General features: G+C 33.3%; 1 protein-coding gene across 1 annotated transcript; it reads right to left on the bottom strand.

The window, feature by feature from the left end:
* Positions 1-942: 942 nt before the first annotated feature.
* Positions 943-2,609, bottom strand: TGIF2LX (TGFB induced factor homeobox 2 like X-linked). Its single transcript, XM_074030134.1, has one exon. It carries the CDS (start codon positions 2,483-2,485, stop codon positions 1,736-1,738), a length of 750 nt encoding a protein of 249 aa, XP_073886235.1. The 5' UTR covers positions 2,486-2,609; the 3' UTR covers positions 943-1,735.
* Between the last annotated feature and the right edge of the window lie 24,593 nt (positions 2,610-27,202).

The following is a 27,202-nucleotide window of genomic DNA, read 5'->3' as shown; positions in this document are numbered from 1 at the left end:
AAAGCCTGAGTCCTAAGACCTGTCAGACGTAAAAGTTAGAAAGCTAGAGGACAAAGTAGTAAGGGTCCAGAAAAGTGTGTATAGAAATAATCTAGGCTGAGTCTAGAAATCTTCCCACCCAGATAGCAAACTTCCTTTCCTTGAATAAGAGCCTTCTGTGTACCCATATGCAGAAAATGCTTTTTGCCAGGCACTATAAACAAAATGGTTTGGGCGTTTCCTTGAGTGTTTACAGGTCCCCCTCAGTAAGGTTACGATGAGTATTTTTATACCACTTCCTTCTAAATGCCCCTGGATCCATGTATGTCTTAGAAACCTCAACTCCTTCCTACTTTATTTCAGAAACAGCAGTTTGGGAATGTGGGCCTGTTTCCTTTCTGGTAATATGGAAACTTATAATAAGTACAGTAATAACTCATGAGTATTGTTTGTTAAGATGCCTGAAGAAGATACAGTATCTTATATTTAAAATTGCCAATAATTTGATAACAATATAAAAAATGGGTCCCAGAAGTAGAAAAATCATGATCTGTTTCACATTAGAGCAGAATCAGAATCAGGCTAGAGTCCAATTTATAGCCCCAGATTCCTCAGGTTTTAGCTCCCTAAAAGCAGAGAAGTAAAATTACAGCTCTCTGGGGTAGTATCTTTCTGTTCCTATCCTAGTGAAAATCTGCCTGTACTTGTGAAAAAGCTGCCTTTATAAGACAATAGGATTACTCACACAGGACGGGTCTGAAGCTTTTAACATTCCTACCCCAATCTTTACCAAACCAATAATTTTAAAAGGAAAAATACATAAATGTATTAAAAAGATAAAAGCAAAATAATAGAATACCCGGAACTACTTTATTTTTTGCTGACATGTTCTATATTGATTACTTTTCTTTCTTTTTAAATTGTCTTCCTTTGGTTTCTTCAAGGGAATTTTTTTATCAGGTTTTTTTTTTTTTTTTTTTTTTTTTGCTATTTTTTGTTATGTTTTTACTTTGATGATTAAAATCAATAAAAAGTATTCTCTAAAACCAACTAACCAACAACCAATAAGATAAAATTAACATTTGGAATTTTCTTACCTTTACTCAGACTTTTCACTGCTCAAAGCAGGAAGAGTTCACCTTTATCCAAGAAAATGTTCATGAATTTACTGTACTTCGGCTCTCAAAGTCAACCCCCTGCAAAGAATCACTACTTCTTCCAAACTGGCCAATAAATTGCACAAAGAGGAACATAAGAGTTGAAAGCTTCAGAAAACTCCAACAATAAAATGAGGGATGTTATAGCCATTTTTATAGAGGCTTTCTTTTCTATGATTCATACTAATAAACAGGGAAGATTACAGAGAGGGAGAAAGAGGGGTGACTTACTATATGTAGCAACCCTGGGATTAAGAAAGTTGACTAGAAAGCCAAAAACATTTGTCTCTGAAATCTCAGCTTGATGTTTAATCTCAGATGTATTAGTCTGACGGTCTAAAGAATTCAAATCCAGGGGGATGGAGAGTAAGAGATCTTTGCTACAGTGTTCATCATGATGGCACCTTAATGTCTTTCACCTGGAAACACTGAAATATCTGACAGAATTTAGTCCCAATAATTAAGATTGGTTCTCATAAAACCACTAGAAAGAAAGATGCTCTATAAAAGGTAAGTATACAAATAAGTTAGGGTGAACATAAACAGGTTTACCACAGTAGATAAGGGACTGACTACTTGGGTTTTTGGGACATCATCAATCATGGATTAGACTCTTGCTTCTTCTCTAGCTCCAGCTCGGCAGCCCTTTGTACCGCTGCATCGACTAGCAGCTGGAAGCTGCTGAAGTCGGCGTACTCCTCTGTTGACACAGGTTCTGGAGAAGACAAGGACGTGATGTTAGAAACCTTGACCTTTTTCTTTGGTTGGGCTATCATGGTGAGCTTCTGGCTAGGGGCCGACCCTGGCTCTGGTATCTTCTCTCCTGACATCTGGCCTTTTGGCGAGGACCGCAGGGGCAGGCTTTGTACATTGTCTGAACCACGGGGCCCTGACTTGGCCGGCACAGACGCATCGGTGCTCCGCAGGTGGGTGGCATGGGCATCTTTGCCCGTTTTGTGGCCAACAATGGGGTCGTTTCCACGCCGTTGCAGCATATCCGGGAGAATGCGTCTGCGAGCATTGATGAACCAGTTAGAAATCTGCGACAAAGACAAATTGGTCTTCTTTGACAGCATTCGCTTCTCCGCTTCTGAAGGGTAGGCCCTAAACCGATGCTTATACATCCAGTCACGGAGGATCTTAACGGACTCTGCTGGCAAGTATCCCTTGCGCTTCTTCTTGTGCTCTGGTAAGGCAGGAACTTTGCCTGTATCTGCGTTATTTCTCAACATGATTGAGGTGTCTTGGGCTGGGCTTTGGGTCTTCGCCGGGCTGTCTTTTTTTGCCCGCCGGCTGTCTTTTTCCACCCGGCTTCGGGTCTCGGCCGGGCCGTCCGCAGCGGCCTCCATATTCAAAGAGGCTTATCTTTACTGTATTGAGAATCACAGACAACTAAGTTAGGACAAAGGTAGGTTTGGGAGAGCCACTTTAGAAAGCATGGGCAAGTCTCCAAGGGGAAGTCTCACCTGTTGTTTCGGAGGAAGAAAAACAGCGTTGCTAACAGAGTTGCTAAGAGCAGAGTTAGTTATCTCAGTGACGTCACATCCTTTATTCTCCACGCCGCCCCTCCCCCACACTCCGGACTTCCCCTTTTCCCATTGTTCTTGCGTATTTTCTGTAACTTCCAATGCACTTGATTTTATGCAGTTTATAGCTCTCCAGAGTTTTCTCTGCTGTTGTCACCAGTTTCCACTAACTGACGAACTCTATTTCTATTAGTGTAAATACGCCTATCACTTTCTTCCTATTTGATTTTACTCTGGTATTATTCTTCCCTCTTATTACTTTTAATTGTCTCACTGGCTCATCTAGATATATCAGGAACAAATTGTTGGTTAGCTACTAACCTCAATAAAAGAGTGTAACTACTGTACTTTGACTCCTCTCTTCCATTCTTCCACGTTCAAAGCAGATATTAATAATCATTTTGAACTAGACTTTTGCTTTTGATGCCTTGCTGCTTAAATTTTTCTTCTCTATGGCCTTAAAATCTTTGTCTTTTTTTTTTTTTTTCTTTGATACGGAGTCTCGCTCTGTCGCCCAGGTTGGAGTGCAGTGGCAGAGTGGCAGCATCTTGGCTCACTGCAACCTCCGCCTCCTGGGTTCAAGCGATTCCCCTGCCTCAGCCTCCCAAGTAGCTGATTGTGGTGCCTGTCACTACGCCCGGCTAATTTTTTGTATTTTTGGTACAGGTGGGGTTTCACCATATTAGCCGTGATGATCTCCATCTCCTGACCTCGTTATCCACCTGCCTTGGCCTCCGCCTCCCAAAGTGCTGGGATTACAGGCGTGAGGCCCAGCGCCCAGCCAAAATCTTTGTCTTTTGAATGACTTTGCTATTGCCTGTCAGTACCACTGAGGTCTTCCTGTCTCTTCCTTGGACTCGGATATCTAGTTGTGATGTATCTCTTTAAACTTCAGTCAGAAATTGAGGGATCTTTTAGCAATGTGGAATAAGTGGAATAAGATAGAATTCAAGAAATAATGGTGATCACAGAGAGTTTATTTAAATATTTATTTTTAAAATTATTATTATTATTATTATTATTATTATTTTGAGATGAAGCCTCGCTCTGTCACCCGGGTTGGAGTGTAGTAGTGGCACAATCTCAGCTCACTGCAACCTCAACCTCTCAGGTTCAACTGATTCTCCTGTTTCGGTCTCCCAAGTAGCTGGGATTACAGATGTGCACCACCACACCCAGCTAATTTTTGTATTTTTAGTAGAGTCAAGGTTTCACCATGTTTGCCAGGCTGGTCTCGGACTCCTGACCTCCAGCGATCCACCCACCTGGGCCTCCCAAAGTGCTGGGATTACAGGTGTGAGCCACTGCAGCCGGCCAAATATTTCTTGATATTTCCAGCATGTAGAAATCACCCCATAAGTTAAATGAAAATAATTTGTAAATTTCAAATTTTCATTTCTAGTAGCTGAAAAATAAGGCTTGACTTTTTTCAAGAACACTATGATTCACTTTGAAGACAATTACCACCAGCATCAACTCTGATTCCTCAATAATACTGTATGGTATTATTTATTTTTAATTTCAGATATTTTTCAGAGTCCTAGCTATCATCTTAAGCAGCATATATTATCCACAGTTTCCTTTTGCCCTTAAGAGTTCTTCCTTGTCACTGGGCTGGATATCAGAATGTTGTCTACTGATCCTTTGGCTGTTGGTAATCTTCCTTATTGGTACTGACTTTCATCACTTAAAATTTATTGTAAGGGAGACCTACTGAAGAACACAATCAAATCTAATGAACAACTGAGTAAAGCTCCGAACAACGAATAATTGGGTATGTTGGATACAATTGAAGGTCTACTTTGGAATACTCTAGAAAAGAATGCTACTATTTCCACTGGACTTTTGGGCTTTTGAAACACAGAAGATAAGATTTTCTCTGCATAGTAGAAACTCAGTTCCTGCAACAGTTTCTCACCAACACATTTATGCTTCATGCTCGCTAAAAGTATTTTTGTGTGTCAGTATGACTTCTAGTAACTTGTCTTCCCTCACTTGTTACTCCTATATGTTCTTTCTGTCTATGGGGATTCAGGCCTCTGCTCAAGGATTGACATAGAATTGCACATATTTAACGAATTACAGATTTCTTCTCACTGACATGATCCAGGTTCTTGATTTTTAATGTCTACTTTATGATTCCCCTCTAAAAAGAATATTATGATGGCTCAAAATTATTCCCAGGAGATTTGGAAACTGTCTTTTCCTTTACCAACAGATATAGGAATATGGAGAAATCTGGAAAGTAGGTGAGAAATTGGAAATGAATCCCATCGCTTTTCACACAAAAAAATGTGACTTCCTTTCATGATGAAATAATTGAAATGCTGAATAGAAACTGTATTACCTTTCTTCATGTTTTTGGTGATACAAAATTATGAATTATGGATATCTCTGAGAGAAAGATAGATTGCTTCCACCTACTTCTTTATAACTTGTAAGAAGATAAAATGATCTAAATAGTGTCTATCAATTTTTATCTTCCTTTATTGTTTCTTTCTATGTGAAGTACACAGATCTCATTGTAAACAGTTTGTCTATTTATAAGCATTGATTTATTTACTTGTGACTCTGAAAAGTGCCTTCTCATGATTGTACTAGGGATGTCAATGGCATTACACTATAATAGACATTTTATTTCTCAAATTATGAAAGACCATAGTGAGACTAAGGTCCTTATTATTTTATTGCTTATTGTTTCCAGTAATATAATTTTCATATGAGTATTCTACAAACCAAATTATGTTGATCTACTTGTAGAGTTTTAGAGAAAGCTTGATTTTTGGCATCAAAGAAATGGGAGACTATAAAACCAAATTAAAAAACAAAACCAAGGCCAGGCGCAGTGGCTCACACCTGTAATCCCAACACTTTGGGAGGCCGAGGCGGGTGGATCACGAGGTAAGGAGTTCGAGACCTGCCTGGCCAACATAGTGAAACCCCTGTCTCTACTAAAAGTACAAAAAAGTAGCCGGGGGTGGTGGCGGGTACCTGTAATCTCAGCTACTCGGGAGGCTGAGGCAGGAGAATCACTTGAACCTGGGAGGCAGAGGTTGCAGTGAGCCGAGATTGTGCCATTGCACACAGCCTGGGCAACAGTGCAAGACTCCATTTCAAAACAAACAAACAAACAAACAAAAAAACAAAAGTAAAAATCAAAGCACAGTGAACTAAGCAAAAATTGGTGATGTAGTAAGTGAATTTCACCAACTCTAAAATAAAGAATGTTGTCCCAGGAGGCAGAGCTTGCAGTGAGTCAAGATCACGCCACTGCACTCCAGCCTGGGTGACAGAGCAAGACTCCGTCTCAAAACAATAATAATAATAATAATAGTAATAGTAATAATAATAATAAATAAATAAATAAATAAATAAATAATAAATAAAGAATGTTGTCAAGGGCATACCGCTTTTTCATATCGTAAAGTATCTGGATAATTCCTGCCAGGTATTTTACACCTTGAAACGAATTGTAGAAACAGTCAAGAAACCAGCATTAAACCCCTATTGACAGAAATGGTGGCATGTTAAGAGTAAGAAGTGTAGGAAGTTCTAGCAGATTCAATACCTTAATTTGGAGGGATGAAAGTTGGAAGTATGGCCTGACTGTAAGAGATACCATAGAATTATCCCCCAGTAAGACTTATGGATCTTACAGCGTATTCTATTCATTTCCTCAACTTAAGGAGCAAATGATTCTCTTTGTAAAAAGATGTAAAGAAAATGCTCTCCAGTTCTTTATAAATCTGGTATGACTCGGATGTGAAAATCTCACAAAGCATGACAGAAATATCTGTGGCAGATTCACTTATAGAATCATAAATTATTATTGAATAGAATGTACCTTCATGTAAAATATAAAACACATGAACAAATGGAAACATTATCTAAAATATAACATGATATAATATTAGAATATATATTTTGAGAATTAATCACATTAATGGATAAAAGAAAAAATGTCATCTTGTTGGAGTTTGAGTAACTATTTTACTGAATTTAAAATAAATTTCTGGGCCAGGCACGGTGTCTCACGTCTATAATCCTAGCACTTTGGGAGGCTGAGAAGGTGGATCACCTGAGGAGTTCAAGACTAGCCTGGCCAACATGACGATACCCCATCTCTACTAAAGAATACAAAATTAGTGAGGCGTGGTGATGTGCGCCTGTAATCCCTACTTGGGAGTCTGAGGCAGGGAGAATTGCTTGAAACCCAGGAGGTGGAGGTTGCAGTAAGTCAAGTTGGTGCCACTGCACTACATCCAGCCAGGGTGAGAGAGCAAGACTCCATATCAAAAACAAATAAATAAATAAATTTATGATAAACATATTTTAATGAAATAAGGATAAAAGGATCCTTCCTTTTATACATAGATTAATAAAAAGTTAAAATCTCCAATATACAACCTTATACTTAACAGTAAAATAAAAATGATTCTTTCAATTTCATAAGTAAAGCAAAGATGTTTATTTTCACTACTATAACATTGCTTAGAAATTTGATCCAATAGAATTAATCAAACAAAAACAAATACAATAAATGTACTAAAAGGAGGAAAAATATTATTATTTGTTGATACCATGATTTGCCACTTAGGAAATATCTAAAAATCAAAATCAACTGAGAAACTATTATAAATAATAAGAATTACGTAAGGTGGTCAGTTACAAACAAAAGATAAACGTTAGCATATATCAATAATCGTAATTTAGAAAATATATTGGGAAAATTATCTAATTCATAATCATATCAAGAAAAAAGATACAAAAAGATATCTGCTAGTATGTGCTTTGTTCCTTAATTTTCTTAACCGTGTTTTTCACAGAACAAAATGTTTTAATTTTAATTAAATTCAACTTCTAAATTATATTTTTTTCATAGACTGTACATATGATGCTGAACTTAAAATGACATCACCAAAACTGAGGCCATCTAAATTTTCTCCTATGTTATTTTCTAAGTGTTTCATAATTTTGCACTTTACATTTAGTTCTATGATCCATTTTAGGTTAATTTTTGTAAAAGTTGTAAGTACTGTGTATTTACCTTAAACTAATCTGTATCCTTATAATATATATCTCTTGTAGAATTCCTTGTATTGGTCTTGATCTATGTACAATCTGAAAATTGCTTCTATTTAATTGGAGCTATTAATCTTCTTATATTTAATATAATATAACAGTTATATTTGGTCTACCACTTTAATATTTATCTTTTTACAACATATTTTTGTTTCTCTGTTTTCCTTTATTGTCTTTTTTTAGTTCATTAAATATTTGTTAGCATTTAATATTAACATCTATAAGCTTTCTGATATACCTGTTACAATTACATTTTAGAGCTGTCTCTGGTGATAGCAATATATATTTTTAAGTTTTTACAGTCTCCATAGATTTCATATTCTACCACTTTGCAAAAAATATAAGAACATTGTGTTTGGATATGTTCATTCTCTATACCTCTATCTTCTTTTTATAGTTTTCATGTGTATTATATCTAAATATGTTCAGAACTATATTAAAATGTTATAACTTTTGTTTTAATCAATTATGTGTCCATTTAAGTAATTAAAAGGAAATATAGTGTGTTAGTTTCCTGACATCTTCAGAATTTTCTGTGTTTTCTGTTCATACCTGAAAGTCTGATTTATATCTGGAATACTCTTCAGCCAGAAAAACATTCTGTAGCAGTTATTCTCAGGTATTTAGAGAGATGACAGATTTTCTTAAAATTTAGTTTTTATTTTCTGAATATGTCTTCACTTCACTTCCATTATTAAAGGATATTTTTGCTAGATATAGAATCAGATTTTCAGTTAATGGTTTTATTTATTGTTGAGGCCATTAAAAATCTCCCTCTACTGCCTTTCGTTTTCATTATTTCTGAATTATAGTCATAACTGATTCACATTTTTCATGGCCTTTTAAGGTCAGTTTTCAGATTTCTGAAAATGATTTATTTTCTGTTTATGTCTCTTCTTCCAGTTGTCTGAATTTCTTAACTCTACACATATATGAATTTTCTTAAAATGAAAATTTTGGTCTTTATTTTTTCAGATGGTATTTCTGTTCCATTCTGTCACTCATTTTCTGATACCTTCATTTTATATATTTTAGACTTTTTCACACTTTACCAGAGATTATTGTAGATCTACTCATTTTTTAAAATATATTTTTCTCTATTTTTCTGATTGGATAATTTATATCAATCTATCTATTTTTTTCTTTATTTTCCTGATTGGATAATTTATATCAATCTATCTTTAAGTGAATGTATGTTTCTTCTTTTATTTGTAATCTGACATTATTCTATCTAGGTTCTGTGTTTGTTTAGGTATTGTAATTTTAATCTGAGCATGTCTGCTTTTATATCTCCTTAAAATTGCCTATCAATTTATTCATTAAGCATATTTTCCCATAAGTCTGTGAGTTATAGTAATGACAGCTGTTTTAAAGAACTGTCTGCTAATTTCAAACATCAGCATTATGCCTGAGTCAATCTCCATTTGTTGTTTTTCTGTTTTTACCTGAGCATGAAATATTTTTTTCTGTTTCTTCGTATGTCTAATAATTTTGGATTATATCTTCATAAAATACTGCAGAGATTCTTGATTCTATTGTATTCATTCAAACAGTGGGATTTTTTCATTTGTTGTAGTTTCAGCCCAAAGTTAACTTGGCTGGATATATTTTTTTTAAATGTTGACTGCCCTGCATGGAGAATCAGCTGAAATTAAATATATATGTATATTAACCTTACCTGGTCTGTGTGGCATCTGACCTGACTTTGCATACTTCTTGGGTCAGTGAGAAATTTGGGTAATATTTATACATCAGTTTTGGGACTCGTCTTCTCTGGAATTTTTCTCCAACATTTCCTCTTCAATTTACAGTTGCTGTGGCAGCCTAAATTCTGTTCTGTGGATAGTCATGCAGACAAGACTGTAGAATTCCATGTAAATAGAGGTACCTTATGTGAAGTGAACTGGAGCCTGTCTTCTTTTTCATAAGAAGCCTTTAAAATATCAGAAACTTACTAAGTGTTATTCTCATATTAAGCTGTTGACTCCTTTGTGGTTTTATCATGCCTTTTGTTGTGCTCTAAGTTGTAAGATTTAAAGGATATTTTAAATATTTTCTCCATAGTTTATAGTTATCTCCAGTAATGCTCTGATAGCAGGTACTCTTACAGAGGAAATTCTGGATATTTTTTAAATATATAGCTACCTACTCAATATGCTTTATCAAGCTAGAATTGTTCTATCTTGGAAAATAGTAATTATTGAATATAATATGTCACAATTTTATTAAAATTTGTAGCAAAATAGTATTTTATCTTCATTGCTTATTTTCATATCATCAGAAGGAATTTTGATTTGAATGTGACTTTAGAGAGAATCTGTGTGTATATGAAATTTTTTTTTTAAAAGGCTCTGTAATGGAAGCTAATTTTTCCAATCATGAAGAATACGTTGGTGTAAAACCTGGACTGAAACCCAAGCCTCATGATTACCATCAAATATACTCCATTTTGACTCAGTAGTTATTTGATTTAATGGCTGGGATCAAGAAAATACTCTTTTAATTTTTTTCTACTATAACAATCTTCGCTAATATGTTTTTAGAAGCAGGAAAATATCTGTAAATTTTTAGTTTAATCAGTAGTTTAAAATCATACATTAATATAATTTTTAACTAAGGCTAGAGTTAATATATTTTTTCACAAGTATGAATAAAATCTATATATTATTTTCATTTGAAGATTTTGTGTAAGTGTAGATATGACAAGACACAAACAGTAAACTTAAATGTAGTATGAAAATATATGTTTTAATAGTAAATACATGCATCAGTATGCATATTTTAATAATTGATATTATACTCTGAATAAAGAGTTGAACTTTTAAATAATAGTATTTTGCCTTTGGCTTTGAATATCACCTTTTACCTACAGGTGAAGCAATTATCTGGGGATGAATAAATGACCAACATGCAGAATATTAAAAAGGTCAACATAGTAGAAAAGCATAATTAATAATATATGAACATTAAATTTCCAGTATCACAGTTTCATTATAAAGGTTACGCTAAAAGGTTGAAAACATAGCCAGACATATGTAGATACTTTTGACGAAAGGAAAATATTTATCATTTTATTTTATGAACATCAGTTGTAAATTAAATGTACTACCTAGGGAGAGCAAATAACTTTTACCCATTGTGCTATACATCTTTTATTTTTGCATAGTTATGCTTTGTAACTCACTGTATTAAACTTTTCATTGTTTTCTCATTGTTTGGGATTGTGGAGAGGAAATGAAAAAATCTTCTTTTGCCATTTTGGAAGGCATGACATTCACAGGTTGTTATGCCAGCTTCCTAAAATAGCTATTTTGGTTCGGCATTAAAACTATTTACTGTATCGTGGTGCCAAGAATAATGTCTCAACGTTTTTGTACTCATATCTTTTAAACTAAGGGTAACAGAAGTGTAAGGTGTTATGATCTTATTTAAAACTTATACCAATTAATCAGAAAATCTAATTTCTTTCAAGGCAAAATTTATATCTGTGTTTCCATTCCATAGAAATGATGGAATTAGTTGGCTTTCCAAACTTTTTTCCCCCATATATTGGAAAAGTGGAGAAAATTTAAAACTAATTGTATATAACTTCCCCAAATCAACATGCATTTTCAAATCTACATAGTTCATTGCATGTTCTCTATCTTTAGTGTACTTTAATTGGAAGTGAAACCTGAAAAACTACTAACAAAAATTGTATATGCATATACTTGTTCCTTCAGTGAGCAGGATGACAGACTGGCTTATTGAACAGTCTTCTGCTTGTTTTCTAGTTCCGCAGATGACTTCTCGGTTGTATTCTCCTTTTGAAGAAGTGTGGAATTTAGAAGAAGAGGAAATTGGTTAACAGAATATTGAAAAGTTAGTTTTATTTTATAGAAAATCCTCATTAAAACGGAGCAAATATGAAAATTTCCTGTTCTGTCTCCTCCCTCACCTTTTGTTTCACCTGTTTGCCAAATATAATTTATTCTTTTTTTCTCTTACTTGCTTCTCATTTCATCTGATTATTTTCATCTCTCCTTAAAACATTTTAAATGTTTGTGCTTTATTTTAATGGTCCATATTCTGTTTGTTGTTGTTGTTGTTGTTGTTATTGTTGATTTGTTTTTTAGAAATTATTTCTCTCCTGTACAGTCATTATCCAGTGTCTCACATTAAAGATTTTTGACTTCTTGGTACTATTCCTCTACTAGGCTTCTAAGGTACCACTCTCCCTATGTTCAGTTCAAAATTACAGTATTCATCTTATCATGCAGTCTGAGAAAATAGGGCCAGGGTTTATCTTATCTTGATAGCATTGGCCCAGCAAACGAAGGAAGACAAATTTGGTGGTGGTGTGAAAGGATTCTGTGCTCTAAGTTCGTGCATTTGTTGTAACTTTACCATTGTGGAAGTAGGGATTATTGAGACCTGAAGGAGAACTAACTTTTTAAAAATTAATGACTTTTCATGAAGAAAACATGAACATATAGGTAGAGAGAAATCACAAATTTAGCCATATTGCGTCAATATTTATCTATTGAATTTGACTCAAAGATGAGTCAGTTTGGAAAAGAAAATGAGATTTATAATAGCATGGACTATTGTGAATTTTATTTAACTTTTTATTTTGAGCTAGTTGTAGATTAATACGCCATTGTAAGAAATAATACAAAGAAATCCTGCCTGCCCTCACTCAGTATTCCCCAGTAGTTACACCTTGCATAACTGGAAACAATAACACAACCAGGATATTGACATTGATAAGATTCATGGACATGGGCCGGGCGTGGTGGCTCACGTCTGTAATCCCAGCACTTTGGGAGGCTGAGGCGGGCGGATCACTAGGTGAGCAGATCGAGACCATCAAGGCTAACACGGGTGAAAACCCGTGTCTACTAAAAACACAAAACATTAGCCCGTGGCGGCGTGCGCCTGTATTCCCAGCTGCTGGGGGTGCTGAGGCAGGAGAAGGCGTGAACCCAGGAGGCGGAGCTTGCAGTGCGACTCCAGCCTGAGCGACAGACTCCGTCTCAAGAAAAAAAAAAAAAAAAAAAAAAAGATTAATTGACATTATTCGGATTTTCTTGGTTTTACCTGCACTCATTTTTGTGTGTTACGTCCACTTAATTTTACGCAGTTTTACTACGTGTTCAGATTTCTGTGACCACCACAATAATCAAAATACAGAAGGCATCCATTACAGGGATCCCTCCTGCTGCCGTTATAGCAACAGTCACCTCCTCCTTCCCTAACTAGTTCTGGCACATGCTAAGCTGTTTTCATTTTTAATATTTTGTCATTTTAAGAATGTTACATAGCATTTCATAGATGAAATATTTGAGTATATAACTGTTTTAGATTGGCTTTTTTCATTCAGTATAATTACCTTTAACGTAATACTAGCTGTTGAGTGTCTTGATAGTTCCTTTTTATTGCTGAGAAATATTCCATAGTATAGGCATGCTAACTGCAGCGTAACAATTCAGTTAATGAATTGCATTTTGTTTATTTACAATTTCTATATTGCGAATAAAGCTGTTATGAACATTTGTGTAAGGAGTTTTTATGAAATTAAACAATTTCTGGGATAGATATTCAAGGATAGAATTCCTGGGTTTTACAGAAGGCACATGTTTACCTTTTATGAAATTAAACAAATTCCGGGATAGATATTCAAGTATAGAGTTCCTGAGTTTTACAGAAGGCACATGTTTAACTTTCCGTAAAGTTGCCAAAATTTTTCAGAGTGGTTCTATCATTTTACATTGCTTCAAGCAATGTATTGGTATTTTGTTTTCTCCACATTGTCACCCTTTGGTATTGTCACTACTTTTAATCACTCTGATAAGTGTGCTGTGATATTTTAATATGGTTGTAATTTGCATTTCCTTAATGACTTATGATGAATACAATTTGATTTACTATATGCCATGTGAATATCCTCTTGAGTAAAATGTCTGTTTATGCCTTTTGCCCATATTCTAATTGGATTCTTTGGCTCTTCTTTTCTGTTGAGTTTAGAATATTAAAAAGGAGTCTGTCCTAATGCCAGCATTTGCTGAACAGGTGGTTTCAAAATTTTTTATTATAGTCAACATACTGTATTTCTTAAAGACTTTATTTTTCAGAAAAGTTTTAAATTAAACAAATTAGCAGCTACTTCAGAGTTTCTGCATACCCTACCCCCAAATCCATATTTCTCTCTATTATAAACATGTTGCATGAATGTGGCACATTTTCGACAATTTATGAAATAATATTGATATGTTAATATTAACTAAAGCCCAGAGTTTACATTAAAGCTCACATTTGGTGTTGTATAGTTCTTCAGGTTTTATAAATGCATAATGCCATGCTTCTAACAATACAGTGCCATAGACAACACTTTCACTGCCTTGAAAATCCTCTGTGCTTTACCTATTCATATTCCACTACAATATGCATTCAAACTTTTTCTATATCTTTTCATGGCTTGCTTGCTCATTTCTTTTTATCACTAAATAATATCTTTTGTATGACTGTGTGATTGTTTGTTCATCCATTTATCTTGGTTACTTCTGTTTTAGGGCAATTACACTTAAAGCTGCTATAAGATTTTATATGCAGATTTTTCTGTTGACATAAATTTTAATTGGATAAATGTGTAGGTGTGCAATTGCTGGACCATATAATGAGACAATTTTTACCTTTGTAACGTACTGGCAAACTGTGTTTCAAAGTGCCTACAACATTATGCATTGCTATCAGCAAAAAATACATTTGGTATTGTCAGTCTTTTGGATTTTAGCTATCTTAATAGGTATTTAGGAGTAGTTCATTATTGTTTATTATTCCCTAATGACATATGAAACTGCACATCTTTTCATATGCTTCTCTGCCATCTGTATATTTTCTGAGGAGGCATCTATTCAAATGCTTTGTCCATTTTTAATTGGGTTGTTTTTTTACTATTGATTTTTAAGAATTCTTTGTATAACTTGAATATAAGTTTTATTTTTAATCGCATAAGTGCTTTGCAAATATTTTTAAAACGTCTATAGACTTCCCTTTTCTTCTTTTAACAGTATCTTTCACAGAGTAGAAGTTTTTTATTGTAATGATGTGCAACTTAATTTTTTCTTTCATGGATAGCATTTTTGATGTTGCATCTAAAAAGTCATCGTCACCACCAAACCCAAGGTTACCTAGAGTTTCTCTTATGATTTTTGAAACAACATTTTATAGTTTTCTATTTCATATTTAGGTCTATAATCCATTTAGAGGTGTATGTGCGTGTGTGTGTGAAAGGTATAAGGACTGTATCTAGACTTTTTTTTGGCGTATAATGTCCGGTTGTTCCAACACCATTTGTAGAAAAACTTATCCTTTCTCCATTGGATTGTCTTTGCTTTTTATTGTCCAAGATCAGTTGACCATAGTTTTTCAGTTATGTTTCCGGACTTTCTATACTGTTTCATTGATCAATTTGTTCACTTTTTAAATCAATATGACACTGTCTTTGTTTCTTATTATTATAATATTTCTTAAAGAAGTGTAGTATCAGTTATCTGATTTTTTTCTTTTTCAGTCTTTTGCTGTCTATTCTGGGCACTTTTGCCTTTCCATATAAACTTTAGAATTAATTTTTTGATGTCAACAAAACAACTTTCTGAGATTGTGATTGGTATTGTGTTAGAATTACGTTGGAGAAATTGGCATCTTAATATTGAGTCTTCCTATTCATGAACATGGATTCTCACTCTATTTATTTATGTCTTATTTAATTTCTTTCAACAGAGTTTTGTAGTTTTCTTCATATAAATCCTGTATGTATTTGGTTAGATTTATACTTATTCATTTAATATTTTTGGTTATAACATAGATGGCATTTTTTTATTTCAAATTTTATTCGTACATTTCTGGCATAAAAAAACTATTGATTTTTAAATTAACCTTGTATTCTACAAACTTGCCATAATCCTGTGTTAAGTCCCCTGCCACAATTTTTTAAAATCATGTCTTTGGAGTTTTCTAAATAGACAATCATATCATTTGTGAAGAAAGACATCTAGGGTTACTTGTGCGTTATTCCCCTAAAATTTAGTATTTTCACTCATCTTTATTTTATTTCATTTTTTAAAATGTGAAACCTTAACATAGCTTCAAAACACAAAACTATGCATAAAGCTACACACAGAAGCTACACATTGTACCCAGTGCTCCTTTATAGCCTATAGGTAAATAATTTGATTTGTTCTTGCCTTATTCTTTGTTTTTCTTCTTTAAAAAGCAGATATAACTTTGTAATGCTTTTTAAATATATAGGTATATATATGGTATATATATAGGTAAACATACATATGTAGAGGTATATATAGGTATATATACCTATAGATAGGTGTGTCTATATATACCTATATAGATATATATGCACACACCTATATATAGATATAGGTGTATATATATACACATGTCTATAGATATGTATATGTGTATAGATATGTATATATGTGTAGATATAGGTGTATATATACACATATCTATATATAGGTATATATAGAGATATATAGATAGATATATAGGTATATAGATATATAGATATACATCTATATATAGGTGTGTATATATACATCTAGATATAGGTATATATATTTATATAGAGATATATATATACACACCTTAATTTGTATATTTCTTTGTGCTTTTTTTTTTTTTTCATCTAACTGCAATCTTGGAAATAACTCCATATTGGTTATAGAGATCTTCCTCACTTTCTTTATCAGGTTGCTATAGTTCTCCCTGGGGTGTATGGTGTATGCATCACAATTCGTTCAAACTATTTTCCATATTTTGCCATATAGGTTGTTTTTATTATATTAAAATTACAACTACTGATACAATGAACAAAGTTGTGCATATGAAAGTTTTTATAGCTGGAGAGAACTTATGGATAAATTCCTAGAATTGAGATAAAGTACAGTTTATTAATATAATGCTATAGTATAGTTTTATTATAATTTAACAAATCTCCTTCTATAGTGATTATATAATGTCGTGTTTCCAATGGCTATATATGATTGTGCCGCTTTCCTCACATCCTTACCAACTAAACATGTTACCAATATTTTGAATATGGGCAATTTTTGAGAGGTATAAAATGGTATCTCAAAGTAGATGTCATAGATATTTCCCTTACGAATTCATTTAGATAGCTTTATATCACGTATTTGGTATTTTCTTTACATTTTGGATTATCTTATTTTATACTTTCCTATTTTGTTATTTTCTCCAATACGAAAATAGTTAACATGGAATATAGATGTGCTTTTAAGTTATCATTTTTTCGTGAAAAATTTAAAATTTGTTACTATGATTTTAGCCTTAAATAAATGTGTTAATGTGTAGTAAAATTTATTACTCCTTTTTGTTCTTGAAACTAGATTTTGAGTTATAGTTAGATTTTTGCACATCAAAGATTATAAGATTTTACTCATCTTTTCTTCTAATTTGTATATGATATCTTTCTTTCTTTGGTTATTTTCTGCTAAATTTATATCTCCAAATAATTTGTACTTGATTGCTGTGTGGTATGAGATATAGACATTGTTTTTTTTTCTTGAAATGACTATCCAATTATCTCAATGTAATTTATATGTCCCTTTTAGCTCTGGTGATATAAAATGCCAACATTATATTATAAATATAACTATATACTTGGGTTTTCTTTTGTAATTCTTTACTAATCCATGTTCTGCCTGTATATTAGTGTGCCAGTATGTTATTGCGTTACTATAGAGATGTTATGTATGTTTAAATATCTAGTGGGGCTAGTGGCTCCATGCAAAGCTCTAGCTGTTAATTTTTACACTAGCTACACACCTTCCTGTTCATTTTCCATTATGTCTAGTACAAAAACATGGGGATTTGTTGTACAGATTATTTTGTTACCCAGGTATTAATCCTAGTATCCATTAGTTATTTTTCCTGATCCTCTCCTTCCTCCCACCCTCCACCCTCCAATAGAACTCAACATGTGCTGTTTCCCTGTGTGTGTCCATGTGTTATCATTATTTAGCTCTCACTTGTAAGTGAGAGCATGTGGTATTTGGTTTTCTGTTCCTGTGTCAATTTTCTAAGGATAATGGCCTCAGGTTTCACCCATGTTCCTGCAAATAACAGGATTTTATTCCTTTTTTATGGCTGCATAGTATTTCATGGTGTACATGCACCATATTTGCTTTACATAGTCTACCACTGATGGGCATTGAGGTTGATTTTATGTCTTTGCTATGGTGAATAGTGTTGCAATGAATATATGCATGCATGTTTCTTTATACCAGCATGATTTATATTCTTTTGGCTATATACCCGGTAATGGGATTGCTGGGCCAAATGGTATTTGTGTTTTTAGGTTTTTGAAGATTCGTCACACTCTCCCACAATGGCTGACATCATTTACAGCCCCACCAACAGTGGATAAGCCTTCATTTTTCTCCACAATTTTGCCAGCATCTTTTAACTTTTGACTTTTTAATAACAGCCATTCTTATTGGTATAAGATGATATCTCTTTGTGATTTTGATTTATGTTCGTATAATGATCAGTGATGTTGAGCTTTTTTTTATATGATTGTTGGCCACATGTACGTCTTCTTTCAAAAAGTGGCTGTTCATGTCCTTTGCCCACTTTTTAATGGGGTTGTTAATTTTCTTGTTAATTTAAATTCATTATTGATGCTGGATATTAGACTTTTGTTGAATACATAGTTTGCAAACATTGTCTCTCATTCTGTGGGGTTTCTGTTGACTCTTTTGATAGCTTCTTTTGCCATGCAGAAGCTCTTATTTTAATTGGATCTCATTGGTCAATTTTTGCTTTCATTGCAATTTCTTTTGGTGTATTTATCACCAAGTCCTTGCCCATTTCTATGTCCAGAACAGTATGGTCTACGTTGTCTTCCAGGGTTTTTTATAGTTTGGGTTATACATTTAAGTCTTTAATCCATCGTGAGTTAATTTTTGGATATGGTGTAAGGAAGAGGTCCAGTTTCAGTCTTCTGCATATGACCAGTCAGTTATCCCAGCGCCATTTACTGAGGAGAGAATCATTTCCCCATTGCTTATTTTTGTCAGATTTGTCAAAGATCAGATGGTTGTAAGTGTGCGGCCTCACTTTGGGGTTCTCTATTCTGTTCCATTGGTCTATGTGTCTGTTTCTGTACTCGTTCCATGCTGTTTTGGTTACTGTAGCCTAGTAACCAAACTACAGCCTTGTACTGTAGTTTGAAGTTGGGTAGCACGGTGCTTCCAGCTTTGTTCTTTTTGCTTATGGTTGCCTTGGCTATTTGGGTGCTTTTTTGGTCCCAGATGAATTTTAAAATAATTTTTTCTAGTTCTTTGAAGAATGTCAGTGGTAGTTTATTGGGAATAGCATTAAATCTATAAAATGCTTTGGGCAGTTTAGTCACTTTAACAACATTGATTCTTCCTATCCATGAGCATGGAATGTTTTTCCATTTGTTTGTGTCATCTCTGATTTCTTTGAGCAGTCTTTTGTTGTTCTCCTTGTAGAGTCCTTCACCTCCATTGTTAGCTATGTTCATTGATATTTTATTTATTGTGTGTGGCAATTGTGAGTGGGAAGATGTTCCTGATTTAGCTGTTGGCTTGACTGTTGTTGGTGTATAGGAATGTTTCTGATTTTTGCACACTGATTTTGTATCATGAGAATTTGTTGAAGTTGTTTATCAGCTTAAGAAGCTTTTGGGCTAAGACTGTGGTTTTGTAGATATCAGATCATGTTGTCTGCAGATAGGTAGTTTGACTTCCTCTCTTCTTATTTGGATGCACTGTATTTCTTTCTCTTGCTTGATTGCCCTGGCTAGGACTTCCAATACTATCTTAAATAAGAGTGGTGAGAGAGGGCATCCTTGACTTGTTCAGATTTTTAATAGGAATGCTTCCAGCTTTTGCCCATTCAGTATGATATTGGCTGTGGGGTTGTAACAGGTGGCTACTATTATTTTGAGGTATGTTCCTTCACTACCCAGGTTATTGAGTTTTTAACATGAAGCAATATTAAATTTTATTGAAAGCATTTACTGCATCTATTGAGATAATTATGTTGTTTTAGTCTGTACTGATGTTTATGTGATGAATCACATTTATTGATTTGTACATGTTGAACTAACCTTGCATCCCAGAGATAAATCCTACTTTACTGTGGTTGCTAAACTTTTTGATGCACTTATGGATTCGGTTTGCTAGTATTTCGTTGAATGTTTTTGTGTCAATGTTTCTCAGGAATATTGACCTAAAGTTTTCTCTTTTTTTGTTGTTTCTCTGCCAGGTTTTGATATCAGGGTGATGCTGACCTCATAGCCTCATAGAATGAGTTAGGCAGGAGTCCCTCCTCCTCAACTTTTTTGGAGTATTTTCAGTAGGAACGGTACCAACTCTTCTTTGTACATCTGGTATAATTCAGCTATGAATCCACCTGGTCCTAGGCTTTTTTGGCTGATAGACTACTTATTACTGACTCAGTTTCAGAGATCATTGTTGGTATGTTCAGGGATTCAATTTCTTGCTGGTTCAGCCTTGGGAGGGTGTATGTCTAGGAAATAACCCATTTCTTCTAGATTTTCTAGCTTATGTGCATAAAGGTATTCATAATGTTCTCGGATGTTTTTCTGCCTTTCTTTGTTGTCAGTGGTAACATCTTCCCCGTTGGTTCTGTTTGTTAATTTGAATCATTTCTCTTTTCTTCTTTATTAGTCCAGCTAGTAGTTATATATATATATATATATATATATATAACCTCCTGGATTCATTGATTTTTTTTAAAAATGGTTTTTCGTGTCTCAATCTCCATCAGTTCAGCTCTGATTTTGGTTATTTCTTGTCTTTTGCCAGCTTTAAGAATGGTTTGCTCTTGGTTCTTTAATTCTTTTAAGTTGTGATGTTAGGTTGGTAAATTGAGATTTCTCTAACTTTTTGGTAAGGGCATTTAGTGCTATAAATTTTGCTCTTAACACTGCCTTAGCTGTGTTCCAGAAATTCTGGTATGTTGTATCTTTGTTTTCATTAGTTTCAAAGAACTTCTTGGTTTCAACCTTAATTTCATTATTCACCCAAAAGTCCTTCAGGAGCAGGTTGCTCAATTTCCATGTAATTGTATGGTTTTGAGTAAATTTCTTAATCTATAAGGGCAGCCTCACCCTTATAGCTATGCTGAGCTCAGCCCATGCAGCGGTTCTTACAGGTTGATGTTTCATGCCTGCAGCTCTTCCCGACTAGCATTGCACACTGGTTGCTGTCAGTTCTGGGGTCTTGGAAGTAATCCCACTCTATGGCTCCTCTAGGCATAGCCCTAATGGTAACTCTCTATGGTGGCCCTATCCCTGAAGCAGGTATCTGTTTGTGCCCCCAGACTTTCTGATATATTCATTGAAACCTAGGTGGAGACCACCATGGCTCTACGGCTTCAGCACTCTGTGACACTGCAGAGATAGGATCATATGGACAATACCAAAACTAAGTATCCGTTCCCTGGGGAGCAGTGGTCCAAGTGTCACCTAGGCTCCCTTGGCTAACCAGCAGTGCCCTGGTAGAATGCGGGAAGCAGAGACTTGAGGTGGCCCTAAGCAGCAAGCCAGAAAATCTTTAGGGCACCCCAGGCCTCTCTTTTGACATATTTTTACTTTCCAGGCCTTGGCTTTCTGAGCCTGTGGTGAGAGGGATGGCAGGAGTAATTTGCAAAGTGCCTTTAAATTCATTATTCTGTTGTCCTAATGAATAAGGTGCAGTTTTGTTATATCCCCACTAATCTCCTTAACAAATGGTCCTTTGGCCATATCTTTGGGCCTCTCCTGAAAAAGGTGATTTTATTTTATTTTATTTTATTTATTTATTTATTTTACCACAGGACCAATATAAGAAGCCTTCAAATTCCTAAATATCTGGAGAAACTAGGAAGTGTGAGATCTCCAACTATTTTCTTTTTCTTCTTCAATATTGTGGCTATGCAGTCCTTTGAGATTTCATATGAATTATAGAGTGGATTTTTCTACTTCTGAAATAATATCATTAGGACTTTGACAGGGCTTGTATTTAATTTGTAGATAATTTTGTATAGTATTTTCATTTTGGAAATATGTTTTTCAATCTATAAATAAGGTATGTCTTTCCATTTATTGGTGTCTTATTTAATTTCTTTCAGCAAAATTTTGTAGTTTTTCATTTGTCTGTCTGTTTTGCAGAGATGGAGTCTTACTATTGCCCAGGCTGTTCTCAACCTCCTGGCATCAAGCAATCCTCCTGTCTCAGCCTCCCAAAGTGCTGAGAGTATAGGCGTGAGTCAACATGCCTAGCCGGTAGTTTTTAGAGCACAATTGTTCACCTCTTTGGTTAAGTTGATTTCTAAATGTTTTATTTTTTGAACTTATTGTAAATGAATTTCTTTTTGACCTGTTAATTGTTGATGTATAGAAACACAAGTAATATTTACGTATTCATTTTGTGTCCTATAAATTTACTGAATTCATTTATTTGTTCTATTGGGGGTATTTTTGGTGGAATATTTTAAGTTTTCTGAATTTATTTGCCATTTGCAAATAGACATAATTTTACTGTTTCCTTTCCAATTTGGAAGACTTCTACTTATTTATTTGTTTGTTTATTTATTTATTTATTTATTTATTTATTTATTCTTGCTTAACTCTTTTAACTAGGACTTCCCATACTATAAAAATAAAAATGAATAAAATAAAATAAAAATTATGAAAGGAGACAATCTTGTCTTTTTCCTGATGTTGGAAGAAAAGCTTTTAGTCTTTCACCATTGATTATGATTTCCTGATCTTGGAAGAAAAACTTTTAGTCTTTCACCATTGATTGATTATGATGTTAACTGTGTTTTTTATATATGAATTTTATTATATTGAAATAGTTTTGTTTCATAGCATTAACTTTTTTAATCAAGTGATGTTGAATTAAATTTTTTTCTGCATCAATTAAGATGATTAATATTATTTTCCTCTTTATTCTGTTAATGTGGCATAATACATTAATTGATTTTAGTATGGTAGAGCATCCTTAGATTTTAGCAATTAATACTACTTGGTTCATGGTTTATAAGTCCTTTTAATATGCCAGCACTTTTACATTGTGAGTAATTTTCGAGGATATTTTTATCAACATCCATCAGAGATAATGGTTTAGAGTGTTTTATAATGCCTTTATCTTTGCTATCAGGGCCATGCTGACCCCACAGTATGAGTTTGAAAATATTCTGTACTCTTAAATTTTTAAAAGAGTTTAAGAAGGATTGGTGTTAGTTCTTCAAATGTGTTACCAGTGAAGTCAAATGTTTGCAGATTTTCTTTGTTGCAAAGTTTTTAATTACTGTTTCAATCTTCTTAATAGCTATAGGTTTTTATAGCATAGTAATATCTGGCAATCCTGTTTATTTCTATAAAGTCAATAGTCATGTCCTCTCTATTATGTCTGAATTAGGCATTGAGTATTATCTTTTTGTGCTTAGTCAATGAAGCTAAAGACTTTTCAATTTGTTTAACATTTTACAAGAATCATCTCATGATGTTATCAATTTTCTCAAATTTTAAATTATCTGTATTGTTTGTCTCCTGTCTTATTTTTGTTATTTTCATCCTTCTGCTAGATTTGTGTTTAAACTTTTCTTTCCTAGTTTCTTAAGTTATAAAATTAGGCTTTTGATTTGAGATTTTTCTTCCCTTTTAATATAATTGCTTATAGTTCTAAATTGTCCTCTTATTACTTGTTTTGCTGCATCTCATACCTTTTGGCTTATTGTATTTAATTTTCATTTCTCCCACAATATTTTTAAAATATTTTTAATAGTTACTTCCTAGATCTATTGGTTGGTCAAGAGTGTGTTTTTTCAGTTTTCACATATTTGTGAATTTTCCATTGTTCCTTTTGTTCTTGATTTCTGGTTGTATTCCACTGAATTGAGTTCAGATATGATATTTGTTGAATTTTAGTCTTTAAAAATTTATCGAAACTTGTCTCGTGGTGTAAAATATGGAATTTCCTGGAGATTGTTCCATAATCACTTGAAGAAAATGTATATTCAGTTCTCAATGTGAGGAACATTCTGTATATGTCTATTATGTCAACTTGACCTGTAGTACTATGAACGTTCCTATTTTCTACCAATTTTTTTTGTGTTCTTTCTGTTATCGAATGATCTACTCCTGTTTATGTCTCCAGCTCTTATTATAGAATTTTCTGTATATATGTTCAGTTCTGTGAATGTTTGCTTTACATACTTTGGAGCTTTGATGTTTGGTGCATATTTGCTTATAATTGTTATATATTCTTGGTTAGTTAAACCTCCTATCAACATATAATGTTCTTTTTTTGCCTCATAACAGTTTTTCTTTTACATAAAGACTGTTTTATTCTATTATTAGTATAGCCACCACTGCACTTCTTTGGTTATTAATTTGGGTAGAATATATTTCCCATCTTTTTATTTTCAAACACTATATGTCCTTATATCTATAATGAGTCTCTCGTACACACAATGTAATTCGATTATTTTAAAACAATTCATCCACTTGTCTATGCCTTTCAATTGACGAATTTAGTCCCTTTATATTTTTAAAAAATTCTTATAGGGAGGGACTTATTTTGCAATCTTGTTATTATTTTCTGTATGCTTATTAATTTTTGCATTCATCATTCCCTCCATTACTTCTTCCTTCTCTTGTTTAGTTGAGTTTTTGTTATAGCATGTTTTAATTCTCTTCTTATTTGTTTTTGTGTATATTTTCTTTGTGGTTATTATAGGGATTTTCTTTGTGGGGATTGAATATAATATCTTAAAGTCACAACAATCTATTTTAAATTGATATCAATTAAACTTTATTTGCATACATAGACTCTACTTCTTTATACCTCTGCCCTACTGCTATATATTATTAATATCACAAAGTACATCCTTATATATTGTACATTCATTAAGATAGACTTACACCTTTTTATGCATTTTGTTTTTTTAAATTCTGAAGAACAATTTTAAAAAATTTTCCAAATTGATATTACAATAATCTTGGTTTTCATACTGTTGATGTATTTAACTTCACTAAATATAGTTATATTTTCATCTGGCTTCACATTAACATCTAGTATGCTTTCATTTTGGCTTGAAGAACTCTTTCTAACATTTCTTGTAGGGCATGTCTGGTGTATTTTGGTTGATAAGGTATGGACTAACAATTCTGAAACTAGTATAAATGTGTGCTATAATAAACAAGTAAATGAATGTCAGATGACGATAGCTTTGTTTCTTACTTCTGAAGAACAAGGAAATAAAAATAACTAGATTTATCATTGTTGTAATTGATTAGAGTTAGAAATAAAAGTATGAACTAATAATTACTTCATATAGATAGAGGTGAATAAATGAGTAACCTTAGATTGATAAATATTTGTACACACATGGGCTAGTATTCACACATACATCTATTGATCTGCTAGCTGAGAAGACCTTGAAAAATGACACATCAATAACAATAAGAACACTGAGAAACCAGATCCAATAAACTTGATCTGGTTTTTAGTACCTTTATCCAATAAGCAGGAGCAGATTTACCTGGGAAATAATGGATTTTAGGACATTTTAAGAAATACAGAAGATAAACTTGGAACATTGTGTAATGACAGAAAGTAAAGGAAATACTCAACAATTAAATGATAGGAAACACATACATACATAATGATTGGGTATGCCAAATTAGCATAGGAGTTTACTGAAAGAGCTCCCAGCTGTGAATAGTGGCTCACCCATGTAATTCCAGCACTTTTGGAGACTGAGGAAGGAGGATTAGTTTAGGCCAGGATTTCCAGAAGAGTCTGGGCAACAGAGCAAGACTGAACCTGTACAAAATATAAAACACCTGACTGTGTGTGGTAGAACATACCTGTAGTTCCAGCTATGTGAAAGGTTGAGGCAAGAGGATCACTTAGACCCCTGAGTTTGGGACTGCGGTGAGCCATGATCACACCACTGTACTTCAGCCTGGGCAATAGAGCAAGACCCTGACTCAAAACAAAAACAAAACAAAATGAAACAAAAACAGAGATCTTAATAGCCAAAGATGAAAGAATTTGAAAAACAAAATGAATAAATTACATTGTAGTGTAACCTAAGGAAAAAACAAATATGTATGAGTTCACACTGACATAAACAAATGAATAAATAACTAAATGGGGGACAATGAACAAATGTCCCATTTAGAAGAATTCCAAATAATTTAAATTAGATACTACCTCCACAAGGAGCTCCATTAGTTAAGTGTGGGCTGAATATGGTGACATTCTTTTGAACTGCACAGTATGTGAAGGGGTAAAAATATTGACTTTTATAGTTGAAGAACCCTGACAAACACTAACTTTGCCAAGTGATCAAGGTTAACACTGCCCATGAGAAGTTGTGTTCATAGCATGTACCCTTGATATAATGTGATTCTAAAGGCACTTTACCTCCGCAATCTTCTGGAAAAAAAAAAAAAAAAACATAACCAGTCTACTCATGGGAAAAAATTAGACTCATTCCAATTAAATGACATTCTACAAATTACTTCATTAATACTTTATAAACCTGACAATGTCATCATAAACAAAGAAATTCTAAGAATCTGTCATAGACAAGAGGAGCCTAAGGGGACATGATAACTAATATGTTGTGATATCTTGTGTGAAGTCTTGTAATATAAAAAACACATTAGTTAAAATTAAGAAAATTGAAAAAAGTATGGGCTTTAGTTAGCAGTAATGTATCAGTATTGATTTGTCAGTTTTGACAAATGTACCTTACTGAGGCAATTTATTAATATAAGGGGGGAAACTAGATGTTGAATACATGGGAATACTCTGTATTGTATTTGCCACTTTTCTGAAAATTTAAAGATATTCTAAATAAAACATTATTTTAAAATGAGCTAATACCAATGTCATCTTTCTCCATTGTTTTTTTTCTTTTTTAACATCTCTGCTTTCTTTATTCACTTGATAGAGGTTCTTTGCCAAATCTCCTGCTACCAGAGCTGACTTGGGGAATTCTACTTCTTCTATTTTATTTTTCTATATTTAGTGAATGTTATGTCTATATTTCATTTATAGTGGTCAATGAACCATATGCTATATACATTTTGGGTTTATTCTTTTCTGTCTTTTTTTCTTAAAAGCCCCCATATTTTATGCTTTCACTGTTCATTCATTTACTCTACAAATATTTCCTGTATATCTAATATATATACCTGGAATTTTGCTGGACACAAACAAATAGAATAATAAAGAAAACAAATAAGATCTTTTTTTTTTCTAATGAAATATACAGGGGAATTTAGAAAGTGTAGCATCTGAATTTATTATTTATTTATTTATTTATTTATTTTTAATTTTTTAATTTTTTTTTATTATTTTTTATTTATTTTTATGCATCTGAATT

The sequence above is a fragment of the Macaca fascicularis genome, chromosome X (assembly GCF_037993035.2).
Source record: "Macaca fascicularis isolate 582-1 chromosome X, T2T-MFA8v1.1".
NCBI lineage: Eukaryota > Metazoa > Chordata > Mammalia > Primates > Cercopithecidae > Macaca > Macaca fascicularis.
The sequence above is the reverse complement of the archived record's forward strand: the minus strand, read 5'-3'. Positions and strand labels throughout refer to the sequence as shown.